Below are 21061 nucleotides of genomic sequence, written 5' to 3'. Positions count from 1 at the left end.
CAAGAGTATGAAACTTAAGGTTGGCAAATCCAAAATAACATGGAAAAGACATTGCTGGTGCTGTATTTCCATTGTCCAAATGTCAAATGCCTTCTGGGATCCGGGGGGGGGGGGGGGTGGGGTGGGGGGAGAGGAGGAGTAATGCTGTATGAGCATCTTTTAACAGGTTCTTCCTAGAGGGGATTTCTTGAAAACTGCTAGGCTCTGATGCTAGCCCATATGGGCTCAGGAAAGTAGGGGGAAATGCTGGCTGCACTTTTTCCAGGCTATTTGCATATGTTCTTTAGTATGCAGAATGTCTCTGTATGTAATTGAATTGTTGTTTTTGCCTCTATTAATACATATGCAAATGAGCCACTACTGCAGCTGTGCTGTATTAATCATATGTGTGCTTCTGTCTGTCTGCCCCGCAGGCTCAGGGTTGGAAGGAGGGGGAAGAGGGAATTCAGTCTCTTTAACCTACAAGAAAACTCACTCATGCAGACAGAGGTCTGCTAGCAAACAGCAGGCCTGAGTTACAACTGGAAGGAAGACAGGCTGGTCATTTTTCAGTCTTTTTCCATTTTTCATAGATATGGATGGAATCTGAAAGTTATGAAGAAAGGACTGTTAATCTAGATAAAATGAATGTGCTACCACTGCTCTTTTTTAACTCTGGAGGGCTGGAGAGGGAATTATAAACTGACAACCTACAGAGTAGCCATGATGTTATTTCACCATGTGTATTTACTGCCTGAAAGTCCAGTGTGCGTGTGTTCACTCCCAGTGCTCAGTAAAATACAAGGGGTTTATACACACCTGTCATAATGATTGTCCTTTGGACATTGATTGGATTCCAGTAAAATGATGTGGTCAAGCTTTTCATTCAGATCTATTTTGATAGAATATATTGAGTTTACCCATACCATTGTGTAAGATTCTATCAAAAGCAAGTATGGGCTATTTAGATGCCAACCACAAAGCATTTACCCAACATGAGCAGGATTTATTTAAGCTGATATGTTCTATGGTTCATGCTTTTATACAATCTATCACAATCTCTAGCTCTCAGCAGGTATCTATAAAGTGAGAACTAGTTGCATCCTGGCATTGTGAGGTTTGCTTCTGAGTTAATTGGGAGGAACCTTTTCCATTTAAAAACACGGGGATTGCTCGAAAATGCTCTTGGCAGTCAATAGCTCCTCCCCCCACACCTTACTTACACAGTTCAATTCATGTTTTGAGTGGTAAAATAATGGAACAGGTTGCCCAGGAATGTGGTTGTCCCTGGAGACATTCAAGATCAGCCTCCATGTGGCCATAGGCTGCCTGATCTAGTTGGAGGTGTTGCTGCTGAGTGCCATGGGGCTGGACAAGATGACCTTGAAAGGTCCCTTCCAACCCAATGCAATCTCTGAATCTGTGAATTTTAAAATCCTCACTGAAACGTCATAATAAATAAGAAATTTTGGAAAGTTCAGAATTTTTATGACAACTTACCCCTCACTCACATAAAGATCTTCACCCTGCTTACATGGTTGTAGCTTCATTTACAAGAAGAATACTAATCCTCATTTTTCTAGCTGAAAAACTGGACCTTGGTCTCCAGTGATCTCATTTAAAATGGCCATCCCCGCTACTCATTTGCAGAATAGGTGGCACAGATCTAGTGGCCAGCGCATTCACATACAAAGCCAGAAACAAGTGGTGGACAGAAGTAGAGAATACAGAATCTGCATGACCCTAGCAATTGTAAGAAGGGGCATCCAACAACAATGTGTAGATACTACGTTGGTTTATTACCCCTGTCGTTATGATTATTTGTGATGGCCATCAGAAACGGCATAGCAATACACTGAGCTAATGGCAGATGGACAACTGCCATCTTTTGGTTATGCTAATGTTGCTTTGCATGTATTTAGCTGTTTTTCTCCCCAGATGTGTGTGCTCACAGTGAAAAACTGATCCTACTTTTTTACGCCTAAGTGGATTGCGTGAGTATTATAATATTGTAATTAAACTGCGCACTAATGATTCATTCCCTACAAATTAAGTCAGAGTCCTGTTAATGAGAACAGGTAAAGCACAAAAAGCAAACAGTGAAAGGACTCACTGTTGAAAAGCCAGCTTAGATGATATTTAAAGGTAGACACTACCCAGCCACTAGAAGCAATAACCTTCCATTTAAAAATGGTCTGCCTTCTTCTAAGAAAAGAACTGGTTATAGTAACATTCCCAAAGAAGTCAAGAATGTAGACTTCAGAGTAAGTGAATAATGAGTAAAGTGTTGCCACATTTTGGCTACATCCCATAGAGACACTAATGGGGAATTGGACTTCCCTTCTTGACCAAAAATAACTCATATGTCTTTTAGCTGTGTCAAGTTGGCTCCCCAATACAAGGAAAAACTCAAGCTCAAGTATTCAGATATATCACTACAGTATTCATACAGTTTTTTCAGTGTCTACTTTCACAGATTTGAGGTGCTGCAACACTGGAAGGCCATCTATTCTGGTCAAAACTGGTTATGTCTACAGATTATAGGAATAAATTAGAAAGAGATATGAAAAAAAAAATGTGCTTAACAATTAATGCATGACAATATAGTGTCACCTCTGTAAGACAGAGGGGAAGTTCTGTCACCAGGGACATACCAAAATACGGAAATAGTTCAGGAAAATAACCTCAATTGGCAAGTGGAGAGATGTAGCTCAGCCCTGCAATGGTGCAGAAGCCAAAACAAAGCTAGTATATAAGAAAAAAAAGTGGAAGCTGACAGAGCAGCAGTCCTCATGCTTTATTTTTGTTTCAGAGGCAACAGATGCTTTATGTAATACTCATATAACCACAGGAGCAGTCTATCTTCTGATCACTCACTGTATACTTGTTAAATAGCGCTATCCTTTCAATTTCCTTCAAGTAAAACAAACATGGAGACCACAGATGATTATGTGACCCTTAAGATATCTAGAAGCAAGGTTTTCCAAAGGAAAATTTGTAATGAGTCACACGCCTAAATAACAGCAAGATGAACGACTCTGAGAAGGGTTTAAGTTTACTCAAAATCTAGCCACTTGTGTCAGTGCCTACATGTGGCCCCAATTCTTCTCAAAATGTGGTCCAGACTGCGTATGCTAAATTCCACTGAAATTCAGTCCTTGGTATGCATCTTCCCACACCACTGAAAAGCATAGGTTTGTAGTAAAAAGAGTAATTGAGCCAAGCACTTAACAAAGAAAGTACAGACTAAAAAACCTGGCAAAATTATTTTTTCCAACTATGTCTGAGGTCTAACTCCGCTCATCATCTTTACAGAAATAGCCAAGGAGAATCCAACCAGGATTCTTCAAATGGTTGGTGTTCAGGACTGAGACATAGCTAAGATACTTTCACACTGACCTGAGGCTCTCTTGATCCATATAATGACAGGTTTAGTCATAACGCCAAATACACCCTCCAATAGCTATGATGCCCTTTTCATGCTAAGATGAAGAGGGAAGGTAGCCTGAACATGGCCACTCAAAACTTTTTGGGGTGTTTATCCAAGAACACATGTTTGTCTTTCAATACAGTCATGGGGATACACAGCATTTGTGTTACTGCCAATTAATCAGTTGTCACTATTTGGTTCGCAAACAATCTGGGAAAACCGAACCATCCACACTCCCAATGGTACAGATTGCTCTCCATTTTCAGAACAGGCAATCACATCCTTTGTCTCCTAAATGCTCAGAAAGCACTCAGGGATTATCCTGTCTCAGGAAAGAACACTAGATAGCTCTTCATACTGAGCATGCTCAGACTTCCAGAAACATCTATTCCATACTAGATATGCCCAAGATGATTGGTATTAGAACACTCACTTCAGTTTAATTTGTTTAGAATGTGTCACGTGATCTTCGCTTACAGCTTTCAGCACCGATCTTCAAGATGGAGAAATTTAATTCCCTCATCTGCTGATCCATACAAGAAAACATCACATTCATACAAGTCATGCCACAGCACTTACAATTCATTAGCCCCATTCAGCTAAACACAGTGGCAAGCCTATGTTCAGTTTATTCTTGTTCATTTGAAGCAGAATTGTCACCCCTGAAGAACAAGACCACGTGAAATTTAGGGGGAAAAAAAACAACATAAGAAATCTGCATGCTAGCCAGAAGGGATTTCACTGCAATGAGGGTGTATTTTAAAATGACACTTCAAACAATGTTTGGGACTGAATCTTCTCATTAACAGAGGAAAGCTAAAAACTTTTTTTCGGGTGGCACTTATGTCATTAAATGTGGGTATGAGTGGCTACGCAGGCTGATAGAAAGCTCTTTATCAGAGGACAGGTTCAAGCATGCATCATGCTAATTCCAGCTTCTCCAACATGGTCCCCATCTATCCACTCTTTAATGTAAGTTTTAGTTTCTATTCTTATTGAGTCATTAGTCTCTCTGTGGATACTGGAAATAAAGGCAATCAGGTATGGCTAATTGTGTTGGCTATCAGATGACAGATTCTGTATACCCCAGTGAGAAGACTCAAAAGCAGGGAGAGAAACGAGGGCTTCAGATTACAAACCTCTCACAGGGCATTTCGAAATGAGAGATTACATTTTCACTGGCAAAAAGTATCTTTGCCACAGGGAAACAATGAGGTGTTAGCTGTTGTTCTGTATAGTCTGCATTTCATATACAAAAAGAAAATTTTATTTTGACAACCAAGGATAAAAAGTACTTCCTGTTGATCTCACAGTATGCTGCAAAAGCCATGCCCCAACTTCAAATTCTCTAATGAAATAACAAAAGACATGTTTATGGCTATACAAACAAACAACAAGAATTCCTTGGCTTTGTCTTCACTAAGATAACACTGTGTACCAAATTCTGTTGGGAGCAACAAACTGAGCATTGTGTCAGCTTCTTTGATCTCCCCTGAAAACTACTTCTTTGAATACTAAAAGCCTAAAAGATGAGTGATAGGGAGGATAGACACAAAAAGAAAAGAAGGAACATTGTACTTTTCTGGCCTTCTACTGTCTGATGACCAGATGGCAGAGGGTTTGTAGGGAATGCTGGTTATATGGAATGTAGGGAAATGTTTGAAAGAGAGGGCAATGGTTGCACATTCACTCATGCCATTTAAAGGTGGTTTTGCACTGGTTTGTCATGACAAACATCATGAATGTTTGTTCATGACTTAAGAAACAGTCACCCCTGAGCTAGACTGGATTTGAACAGAGTTAGGAAGCCACAAAGCTTCCAGGCTAGCAGTGACACCAGGTTAAGCTCCATGCATCTTAGTATGGGCAGAGTCCATTCTGACTACTATTCCCAAAGCACATCTTGCCTATAAGGCTCTTCCAGGTAACATAAGAAATTAAAAGGTATGTCTGATTGTTGTTAGAGTGCACTGACAAGCTAAAAATCATTGTTAAGACATGAAGAAAGACAATTCCATTTTTTTTCTGATATACATACACAAGAGATCAAGTCTGAAAGTTCTGGAGGAGTCTACAGTTACTAATTTGCGGACTGGCTGCCGACTCTCCCTTTAGTTCCAGACTAAACAGTATGTATCAAAACAACACAGGTGAATTTGGTCAATAATTTTGTTTTAATATTCTCCTTCACACAGAAACAAGAGGCCTTTGAGGTTTTGCAGTTTTCCACAACCTAAACTCATCTGAAAGTATTTATGAAGTCATTACATTTGCACAGAGCCCACCTTTTTGTAAGGAAACTGTCAATATGATAAAGCCTCTGTTAATCAGAAATACTTCAGCCCACTGCATGCAGAGATACAGCCCAAAATTGGTCCTGAAATGAAAGTAAACCATCCTCCCAGCTTACTGGAGCACTGATGCATTATTTTTTAGTTTTAATGACTGCAAGAATAAGGAGAATTGGATCTCTGTTTTCTCTTCCAAATGTGTGTTCATACATCTTTGGTTACTCTAAGTACTTTATCAACACTGACATTACTCCCCCAAATTCATTTTAGAGGGATGACTTTCATGGCTCCCATGATTTTTAAGCCACCTATGGTATTTGTAACTCACAGAATCAGAAACTAACACACAGACAGTGTAGCTTTTCATACAAAGGCACAATAGGAATGAATGTATTAACCTCTGCAGTGCATGGAATGTGTCAACTTACACACTGGCAGCGCTTGCTGTGAAACTCAGCTAACTTCCGCTGGCTGTGTTAAAATAAAATAAATTGAAAAAACTCTTCCCCAGAACCACGTCCCACGCTCTGGTATGCTGGCCAAACAACTGAAAATATCTGATGGTGCAGAGAGTCTACTTCATGCTTATTCTGGCCAAACTGAGTTTGAGAAAGCATTTTACATGTACTGTTTATTAATGCTGAGCTTTTACAAGCAGGTACAAAGCTCTGTTGTTCCATGTGACTTGGGAAATGATAATGAGCAGGGAGACAAATTAGCAATGGAGAGTATGGGGCTTTTTTGTTTCTACAAAAGTGTCAGTCCAGAATTTGCAGAACTAGGGATTAGTTGGATCTAGATCTCATTTTACTCTCAAATTCTACCTGGCTTCATCCCACCAGTAAAACATACATAGCAGGTAACAAAAGCCAAACTGCGAAAATGGACATCACAGTTGCTTAATACCAGCTACTTGACAAGGCTTATGGGTCTGATCATACTTGAGGAACATCTGCACCACACACCCTAATACCTCCAAAACTTAGAATGTTATTAGGAATTTTTAATCAGATGCATCTGGCTACCAGATCAACTTCTTAATGTAGCTCAAAAACAATTCTTTAGGATCTTTCCACCTGTTTTCTAATTGCCTATGTTAAATTGGCATAATCACGGATTATCTGCACTACAGCAGTGCCTAAAATGTGCTGGGTACCATAAAACACTGTAGGTGGGGCCAGCCATTGCTCTTGAAGAGCTTACAGCCTCAAAGGACATAATCACGTTATGCGACTTTTAAGCAGTTTAAAAGTGCTTGTCAGGACAGTGCTTCTCTGCCCGGCTGTGTGTTTCCTTTTGCTGGTTTACATCTAGCCAGCCTTTACAGCCTGCATCAAAACTATCTAAGGAAAAAAAAACCAACAAGCAAACACACTGCTCTGTGGAAATTTAAAGGAGAAGCTTAAAAGTAGCTAAATTGACAATAAAGGTGTAAAAATGTAACAAAAAGTTCCCTCGAGGTAAAAGAAAAATGTGTTATGATTTGATGATTATTGTGCTGCAGATGCAAATTTTGTGTGAAGAGAACAGACCAAACCCCCTGTTAATTGCATTGTGTTCAAATGGAAGAGAAAACTGTTTTTCATATTTACTTAACCTTTGCCTCTTCCGCATTGTTTTTGGACTTACCTGCAGTTGGAGTGGGCCTAAGCCTGGTGTTGCTGCGGCAGCAGCTGCCATGGTAGTTGGGATCAGCTGAACAGGGTAAGGGTCACCTAAGTAAGAGAATAATAGAGGCGTCAGCACCTTTTATCTACTCTCCACCTGCAAATTAAAGTCCTGCATTCACTCTTTCCAAAAGCCTTCTTTTGTGTGCCTTGTTGAGGCCTAATGAAAAGCTCTATTGTGCAGCCTTTTACTAACTCTCTTTTCACAATTCTGGCTGAGAGAGGAATGTGAATAAAAGGCACAAGCAATTAAGGCGGAAACCTCATCCTTTTTCATGATGTATTTAGGGAAATGGAAAAAAAAACCTGCACATTGATCAGAAGGCTGCACTTCAGAAAAAAAAAAAGGAAAGAAAGAAGATGGGGGTGGAGGAGAAGAAAAGAAAAACAGAACAACCTTGATAAGATCACAGCATTTAGAAGGGGACAAATTTACAAGCTTGTCCAGAATATGAAGTTAACCAAACTCTGCCTACTGTTAGTAAACTGAGCCTCACACAGATCAGAAATGGCACTCCCCTGACTACTGTGTTTTCTTTAGGTGACAAAAAAAAAGTCTTGCTTCAGTTTCAGGGTTTGATCTTTCAACAGGAAAAGCCATGTGAAGTTAACTAAATCAGATACAAGCCTCCGAAATCCCTGCGCCAACTCCACTTCATGACTTCTAAAACAGTTTTGCTTCTGAGGGAAAACTATTGCAGTTTTACCAAGCTGAACAAGATAAAGAGACTCAGGGAAGGTTTAAGAAAAAGTTGCCAGTGTTTATAAAGGAGAATTACCTGAGATGGCACAAACTGAGATGGAGACAGGCAAGTTTTTAATGTGAAGGGCTGCTCACTTCGTCCCCCCTTACACATCCCTATTTGTTAAACATATCTTTATTTGTTAAAATTAACTACATGCTAGCCCTTCAACAAAACTATTAAGACAATTAGTAAACAAATAATAAAAATCATACATGCATTATATTGCTTCTCCAGATGATACAACATTCAACCACTTTCCACTCAAATAAGCACCACCAGAGCATTTCTGTATGTCTCTATGTTCTGGCAGTGTGCATGATTTCTGTAGCATTAAAACAGCCACTTGAAATGGGACTATGGAAAGGGCAGAATTCCTTATCAGGATAATCTACCTAAATGTTCCTGTACCTTTCAATACAAAGGTAGATGAAAAGTTACCCTCCTTTGCTGTGCTTTTTTGAGTGAACTAGGGGGAAAAAAGACAAATTTAGAAGGCAATGCAGGCTGTTATTATCAATGATTGTTATTATTGAATTAAGGTTTAGAACTGTATCAAGCCTCAGTTACAGGAAACAGAAAGAAGAGGGAAACAAATTTATCTCCTGATTTTGAAATATTACAAATAAGTAGTGTTGTTGTACAAACCTTTAGGAGAAGAGCTAATGCTTATTTTTCCCTTTCATAATGTAACCTTTTTTAAAGAGATCTTTCCATTCAAGCTTTTTGGATCTCCTGTTAAGAATTCAATACTCTAACTTCTAGAAATGGAGAGCTAGGAGAAAACTGGATCTGCAAAGTATCTGAAGAGATAATTAACTTCAGTAAGCACAAAAGAGCAAGGAATATACACAAACACTGTGCCATGGATTGGGTCACTCAACAGGCCAGTGAAAGAGCCAAGATTAAAACCTGCAGACAAATCTTCACATGGTGCAGGAGAAACTGCCATTCCTCAAAATACTAACAAAGGCCTGATCTCCGCTGATAAATACATCCCTACTCACTCTGCTTTTACTCTAGAATATTATACATTGTTTTACTGTCCTTAAGTTTATTCCTGTATCAGACCGAAGGGTTTGCCTGGACAATTTTAGTTAATTCTGAAGTCTGGGAAATGCACATCTTCACTATTTCACTACTTCTTCAGTTAAGTATCTTATTTTTAGACATAGAATGTCACTACATTTTTTTCCCAAGCTCTGGGAACATTTCAGGAATGTGAGGCAAGATATACAATTATTAGAAATAGATATTTCCCAAGCCATACACAAGTCTGTGTCACTAAAACCCAAAAAAATTTCTAAACCAACTATAGTTCTGGTGTATGAGAAGCTGGACATCAGCCAACAGTATGCTCTTGAAGCCCAGAAAGCATCTTGGGCTTCATCAAAAGGAGCACGGCCAACAGGTCGAGTGAGGTGGTTCTGCCTCTCAGCTCTGCACTGACTGCACCTGGAGTACTGTGTCCAGCTCTGGAGCCCTCAATACAGGAAGGACATTGACCTGATTGAGCGGTTCCAGAGAAGGGCCACCAAGATGATCTGGGGGCTGGAGCATCTCTCCTATGAGGACAGGCTGAAGGAGCTGGGGGTGGGTTGTTCAGCCTGGAGATGAGAAGGCTCTGGAAGACCTAATAGCAACCTTCCAGAACCTCTTTAGGGGCTACAAAAAGGCTGCAGAAGGCATGTTTCAAAAGGCCTGCAGTGATAGGATGAGGGGCAATGGTTTGAAATGAGAGAAGAGCAGATTTAGATTGGATTTTAAGAGCAAGTTCTTCACCTTGAGACTGGTGGAACACTGGAAGAGGTCGTTCAGGGAGGTAATTAATGCTCCATCCCTGAAGATATTCGAGGTCAGGCTGGACAAGGCTATGAGCAACCTGATCTAGTGAAGGATGTCCCCGCTCACTGCAGGGGGGTTGAACTAGACGACCTTTCTATCACTCTATGATTCTGTAGTACAGTACCTAAGGAAGTGAATGGGATATGGTGGGGTATATTAGAGGTGTTGGTGAACGCTGTGAGCCAGTGGCTGAGGGAAGAAAGGTGGCAAGGCCAAACCCTCAGTTCTCTCTTAATGCATTGTTTCTCTATGATTCCTTTGCTCCATTCTCCACACATACCCAGAACCTCTTTCCTGATAATTTATGTGCTGCAGCTCCTTTTAATTTCAAATCACATCTTCATCCTTGCCAAAAATAATCTTCCAAAATCTCGCTCCCAAGAGGAGTTTTCACAAAGTGCATTCACTTTTCAGCCACTCTTTCTATGAACCGTCCCCATTATCCCCACTGAAACATTTTTCTGCGAAAGTGAGTTGTGGTACAAAGCCAAGGGGACATCCTGTCCCAAAATGCAAAATAACAACCCTGCGGTGTTTAGGAACTTGATTTTCAAATGACTAGCTACCAAAATCATGGATATTAAATAACTGCATACTTGTGGAAATGCAACATGGGCTCTCAAACCATTTATATGTTTTGAGACATTTTATCAAAGGAGTTTAGTAAACGGAAAACCATTAAGACTTTATTATTTTTTTTAAAGAGAAAAGAAAGCATAAGAGCTAACATTATTTGTGTTGCACCATTCACCTGAACTCCTCAGATGTTTTTTGTATTCCTTTTTCTGTCACTCATCTCATTTGTTCTCCTTCATGGTGTAATTCCCCCTAGTGTCTTGTCTTGTCTCCTGACAGGCTGCAAGCTCTTCAGAGCAGGCACAATTGTCTTACTTGCTATATAAATCAAGTTACATGCTAATGTTAAATTATAATGTTTTGACAGGATTTTTAAGTTGAACTTGATTATATGAAACAATAGAACAGTCTGATTTTTTTCCCTGAAATTTTCTTTAAAAGAAAACGATACCAGAAGAGAAGAATTAGGGGGAGTTATTTCCCATGATTTCAAAAAATATTTTCTTGTTTTCCTCCTACCTGTCTTTCAGGGACAGCAAGTGAAAAAAGTTGGAGGTCATGGAAGGAGAACAAAAAAAACAAAAGGAAAACAGTGTAAAGAGCAGAAAGAGTAAGAAGTAGGAAACAAAACCAAATTCTTATATTATCATTTCCAAAGCCAGTATGCTGGACTAAATTCCATGAAAAATACTAGAATAATAATTTCCTTATAGTAGATTCAGTTGAATCAGAAGGAATTCTGCATTATCTTCCCCCTATTTTTGACAAGCTCTAGAAAAAGCCACAGAAATTTTACACTCGATTTATTACTGAAGTATATTTATAACGAATAATCACAGCTGATGGCTAACTGACAGGCAAGCCACAGCATCTCTTCCCACCACTCATTCATTCTCATCATCATCACAATTTTCCTTTCATTTTTGGTGTGTGATGGTGCACAAGTAGTAAGAGTAATGGGAGGCTATGAAAGACATGAGCAGTGCTCCTTGACTTCTGGCTCTAGGCATAAGGAATTTAGATAAGTATGAAGGAGACTATGAAGAAGATACCACCAGTGGCGTCAATTAAGAAATCCAAACTGGTTCCCCGATTCTCTTTGAGGATAGTTCCAGACAGCATTTACCAAGTGCTGCCCATGAGGGATTAGCCTATTTTGTATTTTAGACAAAAAAAAAAAATCAGTCTACAGAAGGGATGGCTTTGGAGATATTAAAAAGCAACCTAGTTCTAATCCCTGTGGGGAGGTGATCAACAAGACAGATCCAGGTTCCTCCTTGGCAGCATTTTGTTGGAAGGCAAGAGACAATGGACATAAAGCAAATGAAGAGAGGATCAGATTTTCCCCATGAGGTCATGAAATAGGCTGTCAAAACAGCTGTTTTGCTGTCACTGCCCATGGGAAAAGAACCTGTCCTTGGAGCTTTTCAAGCCCAGAGTGAATAAAGCCCTAAGTAACCTGGTCTTATCTTCTACATGACTCTGCTTGCAGGAAGAGGTCTCATACCACCTCTGAGACTATCTCAGACCTTCTGAGATTCCTTCCAACCAAAACAGTCCTGTGATTTACAGTGTGCCTGCTTTAAATTTTTTAAGCACACCCCTGTTGAATAGGTAACAGTTGATCCAAAAGGAAAGCCAATGTGCTTCCACACAGCTTTGTACACGTTCAGGAATTTCACATTGGGACTTTTATTTGGTTGCCCAGTTATGGATAATAGTGCCCTAGCACCAGACATCTTTCATGGGCTAGAATCTGAGCTGAAACTATCAGTCTGTTTTCACAGGACCTTGTTGTTTTGCTTGGCTATTTTGGTTTTATTAGCATTATTGTGAGAAACCACACATAGATCAGGGGGCTACTGGATTCTTTCAGTTAGAAATAGTCTTGAGTTGTGTTGTTATGTTTTTGCAGTCTTGATGCCTTCCATTGCATTTGCAGCATTTTAGAAGTGACACATTCTCATGTATGCTAAAAGGCAAAGTTGTTACCAAAAATTCCTCCCTCTTGCTGTTTCTATCCACAATGCTATTACTCTTTTCTTATCCTGAGGGTGAACATGAGGGTTAGTCATATGCTCATTCTTTTCCCAGGCATAAACAGTAGCCCTGAAAGATGACTAGCATCTTTATAAAGAAGCTGCAGTATGTGGTCCTCACAACACATGGTTCCTATTTTTTGCCATTCTGATAAAAGCATAGCAATGTCAATTTAATTTTTTTTTAACTTTTTTTTGGGTGATTTAGTGATTGTCAATGACCTGTATGTCAGCTGACACAGATGAAGCAAAAATTAGTGCTCGGTCTCTTTAGAAGCCAGACACGTGGACACAGAGCACAAGAAAAATTAGAAGACAGTATCCACATGATACTCCATGAAACAATGAAACATGTGACTGACGAAAAAACAGAGATACATCAGCAAATTTCCCTGAGGAAGTTTATGGTATTTAACTCTTCGACATTAATTTTATTGTACTGGATGAGGAACCAATTAACTGAGAGATTCATTTCCATCGGACATCAGGAATTATTGTTCAGAGTACCGACGAACAGTAAATTCAGCATATTTTAATTTTAATAGGCTTGGTTTGTTCATCTCACATTTTTGCCACTTTTAAAAAGGAATTAGAGATTTCATCAATAACTTTGTGTGCATTAGTTTATGTAGAACACTTCCAGCAGCACTGTGCTGCTATGTAAGACACATACAATGTATCTATTGTATAGTCAGATTTCCCTCCCCTAATTGGATATGGTTGAAATAGTGATTAAAGCACTTTCAGAAAACCTCGTGTTGATGACATCTGACTGGGAACACAATATAATTTGTTACAACAAATTATCCACAGGGGAGAGGAGGAATGGGCAAAGAAAAACAATTCTTGTTTCCAAAATATGGCATATTTCCATAAAAATAATGTAAGTACAAGCAAACAGACTGCTAACTAGAAGCCTTCCTGACAAAGGGAGTGTGGTCAGCAGGTTGAGAGAAGTGATTCTGCCACTCTGCTCTGGTTAGACCTCACCTGGAGCACTGTGTCCAGCTTTGGGGTCCCCAAGATGACACAGACCTGCTGGAGCAGGTCTAGAGGAGGGCCAAGATGATCAGAGGGCTGGAAAACCTCTCCTGTGAAGACGGGCTGATAGAATTGGGTCTGTTCAACGTGGAGAGAAGGTGGCTCTGGGGAGATCTTAGAGCTACATTTCAACATCTGAAGGGGACCTACAGGAAGGCTGGGGTGAGACTGTTTAGAAGGGCTTGTAGCAATGAGATGAGTGGCAATAGTTTCAAAGTGGATCAAGGCAGATCTACATTGGAGGCAAGGAAGAAGCCCTGTACAATTGAGAGTGGTGAAATACTGGAACAGGCTGCCCACATGGTTGAGGATCTGGAGACATTCAAGATCAGACTCAACGTAGCCTGGGCAGCCTGATCTAGGTGGAGGTGTCCCTGCTGACTGCAAGGGGGTTGGACAAGATGACCTTTGAGAGTCCCTTCCAACCCAATACAATCTGTTAATTTATGAGTCTCTGAATAACCTGGAAAATGTACTTGGGGTAAATACCAAAACCAGAAACAAAGACTTAGTTACTACTGTTCCCTGAGGAAAGAAAATAAATCCAAAAATATATCCATATAATGCAGTATCTTGTACATCATGAACTGGGGAGGACCCATCTTCTTCACACTTTTGGGTTATTCTGTGTTTTTTGTGAGAATCTAATTCTAATAGTGCTGCAATTGCAGAATCACAGAAGCAGCACAGGGAATCACTCTGCCCCAATGTATTCTGCTCTCTGTATTTGCCGAGGGACACTCTATCTACCACTGTTCTCAGGCAAATTCCTTCTATTCCTTCTGCCTTTTCTGTAAAAATGTCCCCAGAAACAGGCTCTCTTGCTTTCCCAAATCTTTAATTCTTTTCCTTTATCATCCCTTACACAAAAGAGACAATCATGCCTTAATATTCCACGTACACATCTATATATATATGTACATTAATAGAAGGATCACACTACCTATGATGGAAGAGCAGCCTCCTCTAAGACTCCTCTATGCAGTTTTTAAAGGGAACAATACAAACCTTCTATTATTTCCACTGTTTTTATACTTTCAAAGCATTCCACAAATATTAATTGGCTCCAAATAAAGTCTAATCACTTCTAAGAGTGGACCTCGCAGATCTGTATCACCTGGAGTGGAACATGACTTCAGCAAAGTCAACAGCAGCAGCTCCTCAGACCTCAGCAGAGCTGACATTTCAGACACCATTGCTAAAATGATAGGAGTCATGTTTATTACCTAGTGAGTATCACAAGCGAAGCTGAACTAATAATAGAAGCAGTAACAAATGATACAAGTAAAGGAATGCTGACTGAGACTAAAAGGAGAAGGGTTAAATGACCTGGTTCAATCCGTACAGCCTAAATGGGGGAGAGATTTTCCACAGCTTGGGAAGTAAAGTAATAGGGCTCTGCTTGGGTTCAACATCAGCTGAAATGGAAGGTAATCACTTGTTGCCAAAACCAATTCAGACACTTTGGATACTAGTGTTAACCCCAAACATCTGCTCACATGACAGACCACTAACTTATTTAACACCCCACTTTCAAACATCAACTCTTATAAAGAGATTTGCATTGTACATTGCACTCTCCAGCATCCTCCTGGACAAACTGGCTGCTTATGGCTTGGATGAGCAGCCAATTTGCTGTGTTAAGAACCAGCTGGATGGCCAGGCTCAAGGAGTGGTGGTGAATGGAGTTAAAGCCAGTTGGCAGCTGGTCACAGGTGGTGTTCCCCAGGCTCAGTTTTGGGGCCATTCTCTTTAATATCTTTATCAATGATCTGGATGAAGGAATTGAGTGCACCTTCAGTAAGTTTGCAGATGATACTACATTGGGTGGGAGTGTTGATCTGCTTGAGGGTAGGAAGGCTCTGCAGAAGGATCTGGACAGGCTGGATCAATGGGCCAGGGTCAATTGTACAAAGTTTAACAAAGCCAAGTGCCAGGTGCTGCACTTGGGTCACAATGACCCCACGAAGACTTCAGGTTTGAGGAAGTGTGGCTGGAAAGCAGCCTGGCAGAAAACGACCTGGGGGTGTTGACTGACAGCTGTCTGAACATGAGCCAGCAGTGTGCCCAGCTGGACAAGAAGTCCAACAGCAACCTGGCCTGGATCAGCAAGAGTATGGCCAGCAGCACTAAGGAAGTGATCATGCCCCTGTACTTGGCACTAGTGAGGCCACACCTTGAATAACATTTTGGGCCCCTCACTACAAGAAACACAAAAAGCCGGTGAAGGGTCTAGAGAAAAAGTCTTATGAGGAGCAGCTGAGGGGTCTGGGATTGTTTATTCTGGAGAAGAGGAGGCTGAGGGTGAGACCTTATTGCCCTCTACAACCACCTGCAGGGGGTTGTAGTGAGGTGGGGGTCAGTGTCCTTGCCTTAGTTTAAGGTGATAGAATGAGAAAAAAATGGCCTGAAATTGTGCCAGGTTTAGGTTGGATATTATGACAAATTCTTTCCTTAAAGAGTGGTCAGGCACTGAAACAGGCTGCCCAAGGAGGTGGCAGAGTCACCATCCCTTGAATTGTTCAAGAAGCGAATGCATGTGGCACTTCAGTTAATGGCCATGGCAGTGTTAGTTTGATGGTTGGACTTGATGATCTCAGAGGTCTTTTCCAACCAAAACAATTCTATGGTTCTACGAAACATTACATATTATGTATATAATAAAACACAAATAAAGAGGTTTGCATAAAAAAAGGAAATACTTAAATTCCAAATAGCACACAGAGAATGGACAAGCAGGTCTGCAGCAAACAGGTAGGCAATTGGTGTTTTTCTTGCTAGTCGTGGACAATTGAGTCCTTCACAAACTGCCAACTTATTTTTCTCATATTAAAAAAAAAAGCTTTGGTTGTAAATAATAATATTAAATATTTCACACACTGCACAATTATATCTAGGTATGGAGGTTAAAAATCAGTATGAATCTTTTTCTTAAATAGAAATGTAATCTTAATAGAAGTTCCTCCCTTTTTCTCTGCCAACTTTACCACCACACAATATGCCGTAGAGAAAAAAGGGGAAGTGTCAACTTGTGTAAATTGTCCCTTATGTAATGCAAACCATCTGTTTAAAAAACAAAACAAAATGAAAAATCAAGCCATCCCCAAGCATGACTTGCTATGGAGAAAAAGAAAGAAAAGGAAATTTACTACACTGAATTGGGAGTCAAAGACCATGACCTGTCATGAAACCATGGAGAAGACATTTATCCCTTTCTGCCCTGCATTTACCCAATTTTGCAAAGTATTTGAAGAAGTGAATCATTTGCTCTGCACATATTAAAGATTGATATTTTTGTACTCTTCTGAGCATTTCAGCCATACAAATTGTTTCTAATCAGGTACAAACCCAAGGAGACAAACCTCCTTCTAGTCAATAACAGACAGAATAGCTCTCTGACAGTGATGCTACCACTGCGTCAGAAGGTCCTCAAGTCCCCTGTCATTGGAATAGAATAACAGAATAATACATCAGGTTGGAAGAGACCTTCAAGATCATCGTGTCCAACCCATCAACCAATCCAACCCACCTAAACAACTAAACCATGGCACCAAGCACCCCATCAAGTCTCCTCCTGAACACCTCCAGTGATGGTGACTCTGCCACCTCCCCAGGCAGCCCATTCCAATGGGCAATCACTCCTAGTACAGGGGGTTAAGGTATTATTATACACTTGCCCTGTTGTTCTTTGCTTCTTTAGGTATTTGTCATGAGAGGAATCTAAACAGACCTCTGCTATTAACTGTGAAGGCAATTTTTGTGTTATCTTCAGTCAAATCCTCAGAAAAGGAAGTATGTGTAGAGAAAAGAGTACTCTTCATTTCCACAGTCTCTCTCTGGAAAAGTCATTGGCCCTTTGGGAAGCACTGTCTGAAGAACCCTACTACACAGACTCTCTGAAACCATATTGGACCCTCTGTTGCTCTGACATGGACAGGTGAACCAGAAAGCATTAAGTTAGTTCGGTTTCACCATCCAAATGGAATGGAAGGACAATAGCAGTGTAATGAGGTATTCATCACTTTTTCACTGACGTCATGGCTTCATCACATATTCTCTTCCAGCTGCAGCTGTGCACCACCTCCAACCCCAGCCCCTTGCCAAAGGTTATGACTGTGACCAAGTTCTTGTTTAACCAGTTCCCAAAATGTTTTCACCAAAATGAGCCAGCTCAGTTCAATCCACTTTAGAAGAAATTCCTTGCTATGCCAGCCTGGACCGAAACAGCTCAGGGACTGCTTAACCAAGAACACTGGCCTGTATGCTAGGAGTTAGAGGCACAGTGAGGAGCAACTTCACACAGTTCTCTCACTTCTCAGTTTAGCCTACTGACAAGAGTGAGCTAGTAGTAAGCCAGTCATCAGGTGTGACCAAGGTGAGCAGAACTGACTAAACACTGGCATGGCCTTAGATGACACCCTGCTGATTTTCAGATACTCTTTCAGAGATGTGACTTTTCAAAGGGGCAAAGCACATATCAGTATAAATGTCCCTTTGAAGGCATCCCCAGTCAGATATCCACAAACAAGGTACTCAGTGTCATTAACTAGTCATAACGAGATTTTCTGACATAACAGTTCCTTCTTCTCTTTTCAGAAGAGATTTTCAGACCACCCTTTTATTGGGAAACGGTATATGGACATTTTGATAGTTCTTTGGTACTGCATTGTCACATGGAGCTTTTTATCGTTCCTACGTGCAGGTCGTTAATACTAGTAAATAACAAAATCATCACTAGAGAATTTCTGCCAATTAGCCACCAAAAATAATTCTCCAAACCTATCAGTCCAGAAAAAAAGGGCAGGTTTTCCAAAAGTACCAGGAAGATGTGAAGCGAGGTTCCATGTTTGTAGGTAGGTAAGCCAAAATTAAAACACATAATGGCAGTCAGGTAAAGGTGCTGGTAGTGGAGTCTTCAGAAGCTCATAGGAAGACCTTGCATCCAAAAGCAAACTCAGTGCAAAGTAGGCATTTAATGTGCCAAGAAGCTGAGGAAATTAATCTGCTCTATATTCTGTGTTGCAGTGCTATACTGGTATCCACTCTAGCTCACTTCAAACTAGCATAGGTGACTGTATTAAAGTTTACATTAGCTAAATGTCCCTTGGATTTAGATCCTAGTGCTTTTGCCACTCTTCAAACAAAGATATAGTTTCCCAAATTACTCAGGTGCTTTAGAAAATATTAGCCAAAGCTTTCTCATTTATGATCTACCACATCTTTGCCAAGAGGGCTGATACACAGAAGGGCAAGCAGAAAAGTGGAAGAAATATGGTTTAATGGCCTGTCAAAAACACTACTTGATGTGAACATGTCACAGTTTTAAGGCAGCAATGTCTTTCACTGCTACAAGCTTTCTAGGTGTAGCTAAATCCATATATGCTTTTTTTTGTTTACACTAAACTGTGAGTGAAAAGAAAAACATCCTTTGGACTACTTATCACTTTTCTTCAGCTTCTCAGTCAAACATGTCAGGGAACCACCAAACACAGAGCTGTCTTTTTCCACTGGCTTCTGCTCAGTCCTAGACCTTGGCATGTTGTTAATTCCAAGCCTTACTCCCAGGAGTAGCAGCAACTTTGCTCTTTTTTCATTGTCAAGGTTACACAAACACGCAATGTCCTATGTACTTTGTGGATGTGAGGAACTATAGGACTGCCTTACGGTGAATGCACATGCAATAAAAAGAAGGGTACAACCCAACGTCAAATCTTTCTATCCAAATCAGACTTCATTAACATGGAATTAATTTAACCTACCAGACACATCTAATAGGGTGCTTTCCTGACCTTTTCCAGGCCTAGAGTTATGGCAGCATCCATATTCAGGGTGGCTTTTGGTTAAACATTCTGTAATGTGAATCACTACTTCTCCCATTTGAAAGACTGTGACATCACTGGAAGAAATGAATGAGCCTGTGCTTTAGCATTGCAGCTGCTGAGGGACGTGAAGTGTTTTGAACAACAATTTTCAGTAGTGGTCCCAGTCTGTAAAATACTCTGAAAAGGCGTCACTGGCCAAAAAAAAATGTAAGTTCATATTCAAGTACTCTATCTACAGTATCAAAGAAATCCAAAATTGTGGGCTAAGCCAATTTCACTAAAGGAATCCTTTTATGTTCTACCTTTACATAACTGCTGCAGTGGCAAGTGCTGAGTAACTCAAAACAACTGACGAACTCCTAAGTTATTCAATGATACAGATGGATGTACTGACATGGACTTAATGATGCTAAACACTCATGCTACAGGCAGAGAATGGTAGAACAAACTCCGTAGAAAAGTGATGTCAGAAGAGTTACACAAGCACCAAGCATGAAAACAAGTCCATGAAATTCACGCTCTGGCTAAGGCTGCTCATGGAAATGGAAAGCCTCAATTATTCTTTAACTTGTGGTTATTATCATTCTGTTGACAGGAACATGAATGCTTAAATAAAATGGAAATAAAATAATCTGGGGAGCATAGAGAACAATACAAATCCTTCAAAGATTTTAAAAAGTAGATGTTATCTTTTTCACTGTTAGGCTGTCATAAATATACTCATAGTACGTGTTAGTCCATCAAACTGAAAGACATATGCTATCTTTGACCTCTGTGTAGAACCCCTGTTGAGACTAATGTGAGTTGAGTGTGAAGAAACAGACTAGAATAGGCCCTCAGCTCACAAATAGTAAGCAGGCTGCTTGAGGAAAACAAACCCTATTTTCTTACAACACTGCTGAAATTTATTGGGAAGTTTCAAATAGTTCTCTTCAGATGTATGTGCCTACGCATGGTCATGGGCATGCTCACTCATCACAGAGATCTGCCAGAAAAAAGGTGCACCAGTCTGCTTGTCCTGCGTAGCGTGTTGCTCTTATGATGAAACACTTCACCTCTGACAACCTTTTCTCATATGATACTGCCTAATACTTAATTTTACACTCATCTGCGCCACTTGATGGCTTTGTCCACCAGGCTAGAGAGGTGATACTTTTATAGACATTGGCATGGAATTATGTCCTATGCCCACTTCCAGCTGAAAAAACTCTACAGGACTTACTGCATCCCGCTTTGTAGCTGAAACCAGGAGGAAGAAGGAATCCTTGCTGTGCAGCTGCTGCTAGGGTTCGTTGGTCTGGAGGGAATACGGGAATCATTAATGGAGGCAGCTGACCTTGGACCTGCTGAACAGGAGAGGGAAAATCAAACGCGGAACTTTTCCTGAGGAAAATGTCTGCTTACGTGCTTTCTCTTACTTCTGATCTGAGAGGTCAGGTTTGAATATGCTCCTCCATAATGGGGTGTTCCAGTAGCGCCCATCAGCCTCATCTTAATAACCAAGGCACTTTGTACAAATTACATTAAGCCAAAATAAATCAAAACATCCCATAATGCATACCTGTATCAAAACTAACTATTCCCCCCACAGTCCATAATGCTTTACTTCTCTCTGACTGCAGGATGGG

At 40.4% G+C, this 21061-nt stretch overlaps 1 protein-coding gene across 10 annotated transcripts in view; it reads right to left on the bottom strand.

Annotated features, from left to right (window-relative positions):
• The window catches only part of SOX5 (SRY-box transcription factor 5), a 306951-nt gene that overhangs the window by 84253 nt on the left and 201637 nt on the right, over positions 1-21061 (bottom strand). For 6 of the 10 annotated variants that reach the window (XM_068141932.1, XM_068141928.1, XM_068141930.1 and 3 more), the window contains 2 exons: positions 20656-20779; positions 7330-7415 (listed from right to left, as the gene is read on the bottom strand). In XM_068141932.1, coding sequence (XP_067998033.1) covers positions 7330-7415; positions 20656-20779 — 210 coding nt within the window. The remainder of the gene's footprint in view (positions 1-7329; positions 7416-20655; positions 20780-21061) is intronic. The other 4 variants (XM_068141929.1, XM_068141931.1, XM_068141935.1 and 1 more) reach the window with 1 other exon arrangement.

This window comes from Melanerpes formicivorus, unplaced genomic scaffold, assembly GCF_026170545.1.
Source record: "Melanerpes formicivorus ecotype bairdi unplaced genomic scaffold, bMelFor1.0.p_v2 SCAF_8, whole genome shotgun sequence".
Classification (NCBI taxonomy): Eukaryota; Metazoa; Chordata; class Aves; order Piciformes; family Picidae; genus Melanerpes; species Melanerpes formicivorus.
Note: the sequence above shows the minus strand (reverse complement) of the source record. Positions and strands in the feature narration are given on the sequence as shown.